This window comes from Ursus maritimus, unplaced genomic scaffold, assembly GCF_017311325.1.
Source record: "Ursus maritimus isolate PB19 unplaced genomic scaffold, ASM1731132v1 scaffold_33, whole genome shotgun sequence".
Taxonomy (NCBI): domain Eukaryota; kingdom Metazoa; phylum Chordata; class Mammalia; order Carnivora; family Ursidae; genus Ursus; species Ursus maritimus.
In genome coordinates, this window is record NW_024425897.1 from 1,890,921 (window position 1) to 1,898,512 (window position 7,592).

Sequence of the window (7,592 nt, forward strand, 5' to 3'; positions counted from 1 at the left end):
GCAGGAAGCTCGGCCAGCTCCCTCGCTCAGGGGGGCGGGCCTTCCCTTTGCTGGGTGTGTGTTTTAAAAGTTTGGGGTGTCTGGGCCCTGGGCCTGCCCTCAATCTCAGTGTGTGGGTGGGGGCCACTTCTGGCTTTTCTGTGGCAGGGACTTGGAGGGGGGACAAAAGGACATGCAAATTCTGCAGAGACCTATGTAGTTCTCTGTGTAACAGCCCAGCTGGGTAGGTGGGGGTGGACCATTTTGTAAACAAGGACCTGGGAAGGGAATCCAGGTGTTACAGCCAGGTCTCTATGTTCATTCTCCCCCAGCTTCTGTGTTCACAAGAAGCCAGAGCTTCCCTTCCCCAGGGACTGTGTTCCTACTGCCCTTGCTCAGGGTCAGCCTAGCCAGGGTTTCACCCACCCCCTGCCCAAGATGGACTAGGTCTCGGCCTCAGAGGACTACCTAATTATCCCACTGCCCCAGATCCTGGGCTTCTTGGAGCCAGTGCTCCGGCAGGCAACGGTTCTGAGCTGGGCGTGGATCCTTGGGGCTGATAGGCACGCTGCCTGGGCCTGCTGCCAGGGGGGCTGCTGGGTGCCAGGAGCTAGTGCCAGGCGGTATCCTCATCCCAGCCTGTGGGCTCCTGCCAGGGCTGGGCACCAAGCCCCTGTACCCAGTGGGGCACTGTGCTGCCAGCTTACTGGGCCGGCCCCCACAGTCATGTTTCTAGTCACCCGGGGCTGTGGCCTCTCCAGCATAGGCGCCTGCCGCTCCTACACCCGGTGTTGAGTTGTAGGGCAGAGGACTCTGCTGTTACTGTTCTGCTGGGAAGAGAAGAGCAATGCTTTGCGGTGGTCCTGGCCCCGCAGCAGTGGGGCGCCCCCTCCCCTGGGGTGAGGTTAACATTGTCTCTTACAGATACGGTGGTGTCCCACGCTTGGCCCCACCTGGGGTGAGGCAGGTAGGGTGGCATTGTGCCAGCTGTGACTCCCAGCAGGCCGCTTGGCTGTGGCCCCACCCAGTGGAGGGCACCATGAAGGCTACTCAGTGCTGCCCTGTGGGTGCCCTGTGGGGAAGTTGGGCCGGAGAAGTCATGTCTAACCCAATCTGGGAGACCTTGGTCAGTCACTCTGCCTTCCCGTGGCTGGCAGGGCTGGAGCGATGGGAACCTGTGGGAGCCCCCGAGTTCTGTTCCACTGCCCTCCTTCACGTGTTCAGTAGTTGTTGGCCTGATTTCTGACAAGGGCAGGGAATCCCTGGTTGTTGCAGGGTCTGGTACATGCTAAGTCGGGGACCACTGTGTGGACGCTGTGCCCCGGCAGGGCTTGGGTTGCCCTGAAATCTGGTGGAGATCAGGCAGGGTGGCACAGGGCTGTGTGGTGGGCATCTGGTCAGCTCGAAAACATCACTTGGCTCCCTGTGCATTTTTCAGGGCTGCTCTTGCAATGCTGAGGTGGTCTCTGCCCCCCTTCCTGAGCGCCACTCTGTCCTGCTGGCCACCTCTGGTGTGGCCTGGCAGGAGAGCCTGAACTCTCTACACAGCTAAGGGGTCCAGGCCTTCCTTAAGTGCAGATGTAGACGCTCTCAGGCCTCTGGACCAACAAAGCTGGTTCTGCTGCCATCTGGGCCATGGGTGGGATCCTGGACCAGCCGTTCCCCCTCCCCACTACCCCCCCCCCCCGGGCCACCCCATGAGAGGAGAACTGTGCTAGGGGCCAGAGAGACAGCTGGCAGGCTGGAGCTGAGGCCTCCCAGCCACCCCGCACCCCGGGTCTGGTCACATTCCTGAGGGACCTGCTGAGCCTCCCTGGCCCTGGGGGTGGGGGAAGGGCAGGCAGGGATGGGCTCCAGGCTGCTGCAGGCCTCCGCTCCCACCCTTGGCTCCATTCCAAGGGAGTCGAGGCTTGCCGAGTGGGGTGCAAAAAGCCAGAACCTCAGGATCCCCCTCCCTGGGGACCTGCATCACTCAGCGGGGGCGTGGGCGGAGGAGACCCTTCGCATCTGGCAGCAGCTGCCAGCCTCTTTGGCGGGCTGGTATTGAAAGGCCAGGCCTCCAGAAACTCCTGCAAGGGGAGGCCATGTGGTCAGACTGGGCTGGGCAGGAGGGGGCTGGGCCCTCTGGGCAGGGAGGGGGTGGCTGGAGCAGATCAGGAAGGGAAGGAGGCAGGAGAGCCAGAAGCGGTTGAGACTGGTTCTTATAAATAGCCCATTGCACTAGTGCCTCCAATTTTGACCTTTTGTTATGTAAATGTGGCCAGCCTGAGAAGGGCCTTGCCCAGGCCTCCTGCCACCGTGCCTGCCTGCCAGGAATTATGTGCCTGCCACCAGCTCCCTCACAGGCCTAGGTGGCCCTTCGAGTACCCTAAATCTTCTGGGTGGGAGGATCCACAGACCTGTGACCTTCCCTGCAACTGGGCCTGACTGCTGCTCGGCACTGTGGCTGCTGTCCCCTGCCTGGCTGCCCGTGGCGTCCCAGCCAGAGAGACCCCAGACCTTCCTGGGAGTGAGGGCTCCAGGACCACCAGGTGCCTTCCCCTTCACTGTCCCTCCTTCCCTCCCTTGCTGATTTCTATCTGGGTGACCCTGTCCATCTTCTCCTCCCCAGGTGACCAGGCATTGATGCACCCCCAGGGAGGCCACGCGCTCAAGGAGGCCACCCCCGCTGGCTGCTGCTCACATGGTTTCTGGGCCCCTGGCACTCCGGTAGGCTGGGGATGGGGAGCTGGCAGGATGGAGGGAGGGGGAAGCATGGGGGAGGGCTATCTGGGCTGCCCACACAGCCCTGCAGTTCTCAGCCTGGTCCTTTGTGTGCACACAGTGTTGGGTAGCATGGAGGGGAGGCTGGGGCCCACTGCCCTCAGCCTGCAGAGGAGGGGCTGCTGTGGCTCACAGGCTCTTGGAGAACGGAACCTCCTGTCCTTGGCCTGTACTCTTGCCAGCCTGGGAGCACCAGGTATCCCGGTTGCTGCATTTCCCTGGGGCTGGGTGTCCCAGGCGGTGTGGAAACCGTGCCTTGGGCTCTTTGTCCCTGCCTGGCTGGGTGAGGGGCAGGGAGTGGTAGAGGGTAGGTTCCCTTGGGATCCAGGCTCTCACCTCGGAGCCCCAGCTGAGCAGCCTTGTAAGGCTGTGCTGGCTGAATGGGTGCTTGCTGCCTCCTATCAGGCTGTGAGTGCTAGCTTGTGGCTATGTCTACCCATGTGTGTTCACAGTGACTTCCAGGCTGCCTCTAGGGTGTGTGTGGTTATTAGGGTTTTCTCTGTCTTTGCAAGTGAGGGCAGGCGTGGGGCAGTGGGGTGCGGGAAGTGTTTGTGTTACAGGAAGGCGGCATGAGCGTGACGCCTCCAGACTCTGCCCCGAGGGAGGCAGGACTAGGCTGGGTACCCTGGTAGAGGCAGAGGGGTCGCAGGTGGGGCAAGGCTCAGAGCAGTCACTTTCAGAGATTGAGCCCTGAGCCGAAGGACGTGAAAGCACCCACGTCAGCTGCATGACACAGAGTTGCCTGTGGGAGGGCGTGTGTTCCCTGAGGGGCCAGAGGGAGCAGGGAGCCACACCTTGTGCCTCAGGTCCTGCTGCTCATTTGGGGGGGTGCCTGGTGAGAGCACCCCGCTCTCAGAGACCCATGTGTGTGCTGTTACAAAGCCCACCTGCACAGTTCCGTGGAGGTCAGAGGCCTCTGTCTGTTTATTAATGACATCACTTAGTGTCTGTGTCGGTCTGGCAAGGCCTTTCCCGGGGCCCCGGTGGTGCCAGGGGCTTGGCCAGGCCCGCTTTTCTGCTGAACACCTAGAGACGCAGGCTGGGGTGCTCAGGGCCCTCCCAGGGGGATGGGAGCAGGCACTGGTAAGGGACTGTGGCTGGACTGCAGTGTCTTTAGGCAGGACTGTGACGTTGGCAAATTCGAAAGCTTGGGAAGCCACTGGGGTTTGAGAGTCACCCTGGGCAGAGCAGAGGTCACAGGTGGAGGCTGCATATTTGATTTAGCCCACGTAGTATTTAAAGAAAAAGAACCTTTATTTGGCATTGGGAGATTTAACCCAAAAATCTCAATTTGTAGCTTGTCCTAAAAGCTGGGAAGTTGCGTGCCCATGGGGAAGTGAGCCCACTTGGGAGCTTCTGCTCACCTCAGTCCCTGCTGCTTCCCAGCACCTCACGTTCCCCTGCTAGTTGTTTTTGAGTCCCCTGTGGGCTTGTGGCCGACTTAGTGTGGAGACGTGCCCTGGGCTGTGGAGCCAAGTCACATCCCATTTTCTCTGTGTGACGATTGTCCTCTGCTTCGGTGCAGATGGGACCGGAGCCACTGTCCCTGTTTGGGCAGCATGGGCCCCCATGGGTAGTGTGAGTTCCTTCCGGGGTACCATGCCCGATGAGGCCCCCTGAGACCCACCACAGTCCCACGCTGTCCCGGAGCCCTTTCCTGAAGCTCCCAGGTGGCTAATGCCGTGCGCCTGTTCTTGCCCGCAGGTGGTACGCGTGGGCGGGGCGTGGGGACATGGGGCCCGACATGGAGCTGCCCAGCCACTCCAAGCAGCTCCTGCTGCAGCTGAACCAGCAGAGGACGAAGGGCTTCCTGTGTGATGTCATCATCATGGTGGAGAACTCCATCTTCCGTGCCCACAAGAACGTCCTGGCTGCCAGCAGCATCTACTTCAAGTCCCTGGTCCTGCACGACAACCTCATCAGCCTGGACACGGACATGGTCAGCTCCACGGTGTTCCAGCAGATCCTGGACTTCATCTACACGGGCAAGCTGCTGCCTAGCGACCAGCCGGCCGAGCCCAACTTCAGCACTCTCCTCACTGCCGCCAGCTACCTCCAGCTGCCCGAGTTGGCAGCGCTCTGCCGCCGTAAACTCAAGCGAGCCGGCAAGCCCTTCGGCTCCGGTCGGGTGGGCGCCACCGGCATGGGGAGGCCGCCCCGCAGCCAGCGGCTGTCCACAGCCTCCGTCATCCAGGCGCGGTATCCGGGGCTCGTGGACGGACGCAAGGGGGCCCACACCCCCCAGGAGCTCCCCCAGGCCAAAGGCTCGGATGACGAGCTCTTCCTCGGAGGCTCCAGCCAGGAGGGTGTGCATGGCCTGGGCCGGGCCGTCTGTCCAGCCAGCGGGGAGGCCGGCCTGGGAAGCTGCAGCACCAATGGGAGCAGCGGGGGCTGCGAGCAGGAGCTGGGCCTGGACCTGTCCAAGAAGAGCCCTCCCCTGCCCCCTGCCACCCCCGGGCCCCCCCTGACCCCTGATGACCCGGCCCAGCTGAGTGACAGTCAGCACGGCTCGCCCCTCTCAGCCTCCGCCCCTCCTGTTGCCAATAGTGCCTCTTATGCTGAGCTGGGGGGCACCCCCAATGAGCCCATGGATCTGGAGGGGGCCGAGGACAACCACCTGAGCCTGCTGGAGGGGCCCGGGGGGCAGCCCCGGAAGAGCCTGCGGCACTCAGCCCGCAAGAAGGAGTGGAGCAAGAAGGAGCCCAGGGTGGGGTCCCCCTTTGAGCGGAGGGAAGCAGGGCCCAAGGGCCCCTGCCCAGGGGAAGAGGGCGAGGGGCTAGGGGACAGGGTTCCCAATGGCATCCTGGCCGGCAGCATTGGGGGGGGTGGCCCCAGCGGGCCCTACGCGGAGCCCCCATACCCCTGCAAGGAGGAGGAGGAGAATGGCAAGGACGGGAGCGAGGACAGTGGGCAGAGTGGGAGCGAGGGGGGCGGCGGCCCCGCCGGCACACACTACGTGTACCGGCAGGAGGGCTACGAGACCGTGTCCTACGGGGACAACCTGTACGTGTGCATCCCCTGCGCCAAAGGCTTCCCCAGCTCGGAGCAGCTCAACGCCCACGTGGAGACGCACACGGAGGAGGAGCTGTTCATCAAGGAGGAGGGGGCCTATGAGACGGGCAGCGGGGGTGCTGAGGAGGAGGCCGAGGACCTTTCGGCTCCTAGCGCGGCCTACGCAGCCGAGCCCCGGCCCTTCAAGTGCTCGGTCTGTGAGAAGACCTACAAGGACCCGGCCACGCTGCGGCAGCACGAGAAGACGCACTGGCTGACCCGGCCCTTCCCTTGCAACATCTGTGGCAAAATGTTCACGCAGCGCGGCACCATGACGCGCCACATGCGCAGCCACCTGGGCCTCAAGCCCTTCGCCTGCGACGAGTGCGGCATGCGTTTCACCCGCCAGTACCGCCTCACCGAGCACATGCGCGTGCACTCGGGCGAGAAGCCCTACGAGTGCCAGCTGTGCGGGGGCAAGTTCACCCAGCAGCGCAACCTCATCAGCCACCTGCGCATGCACACCTCCCCCTCCTAGAAGCCAAAGACCCTTCTCCCCGGCCTGAGGGTGCCCTCTGCAGACTCGCCCTCGGGAGCCAACGGAAGGAAGGAAGGAAGAAGCGTGGAGGCCGGGCGGGAGGGGCCGGGACCCCGAGGTCCCCGTGGGGGTGGCTCCTGGTGGCACCTGCAGCCAGTCCCCCCACACCCAGAGCTTTAATGGACAGTCTGTACCAAGGGAAGCGAGAGGAGGGAAGCCGATGGGCCCGAGCTCCGAGTGCGCATTGCTGGTGTGCAGTCTACCTCCCGATTCCGCCCCGGCACCCGGCTCCCTGAGAGGGCCACTGCAGGGCCTGTGGGAGTGGGTTACGGGGGTCTCGCTGGGATCTGGCCCCTTTCCCGCAGGCCGGGTCGGAGCAGGGGGCAGTGGGGGCCTCCCCCGCTGGGGAGGAGCAAGGCTGCCCCGTGGCCAGGGGCACTGTCTGTGTGCGTGCACGAGTGCTTGTCTGTGTGCGGGCCACCCCGGCTCTCTGGGGAGCGGTGCTGGCGGGGAGGGGACGAGCCCTCCTTCCTCGAGCCAGGGGTCACCGCTCACTGGCGCTGGGACAGTCAGGGGGCCCCCACCGCCTACCTCTCCACAGCTAAAGAGGCCTCTGGGCCTGTGTTGCTGTTATTCCTACTGATCTGTTCCTTTTTTCTTTTCGAATTTTGTTTTTTAAACCAAAACCAACAAGAGTTTATTTTCCTCCCGGCCCCTCGGGGCTGAGCCTGGGTCTACAGACTGAATGTACAGGGGCAGCTGCCCCTCCCGCCCCCGCCCCAGCTGCGGGCTGAGGGGCGCCCACCCCTCCAGGCCCCAGAAGCCCTTCTTGGCCAAAGGCTTCCCTGGGCCCCGAGCCCCGCCTCGGCTGCCTCAGGAGAGAGAGTGATTTTCCTATAGTTTCTGAGGAATATTATTTGTTTAGAGGTACTTCTTTTTTATTAAGAGAAAAACCAGTGTAACGTTTATGTGAATGTTTGAACTGGAAGGTCTGGGATTTGTGGGGGGAGGGGGGAGGCTGGACTCGAAGCCAGAGCCGTCGGTACTCTTCTTTTTCATTTTGTGTGTGTGTGTGTGTGTGTGTATGTAGTGTGCGTGGCGCGTGTGGACAGATAGCGAGCTTTCCTTCCTTCCGTCCTGATCAAGGTGGGGAGACTTCTGACCGTTTGCTACCTCTTTAATCCACAAGAACGGTATGTTGGGGGCTGGCAGCTGACGCCGGACACTTGGTTTCCTCCTGTTAGCGCGCACAGGAAGACGTGCGTTTGAGTGAGCCGGGCTCTGCCTGGCCCAGGGGACCCTCCCCCCCCCCCCCCCCCCC

The 7,592-nt window shown here is 62.8% G+C and overlaps 1 protein-coding gene across 1 annotated transcript; it reads left to right on the top strand.

Annotated features, from left to right (window-relative positions):
- The first annotated feature begins 2,526 nt into the window (after positions 1-2,526).
- On the top strand, positions 2,527-7,586 carry HIC2 (HIC ZBTB transcriptional repressor 2). Its single transcript, XM_040620099.1, has 2 exons — positions 2,527-2,688; positions 4,447-7,586. Exons 1-2 carry the CDS (start codon positions 2,663-2,665, stop codon positions 6,269-6,271), a joined length of 1,851 nt encoding a protein of 616 aa, XP_040476033.1. The 5' UTR covers positions 2,527-2,662; the 3' UTR covers positions 6,272-7,586.
- Positions 7,587-7,592: the final 6 nt, after the last annotated feature.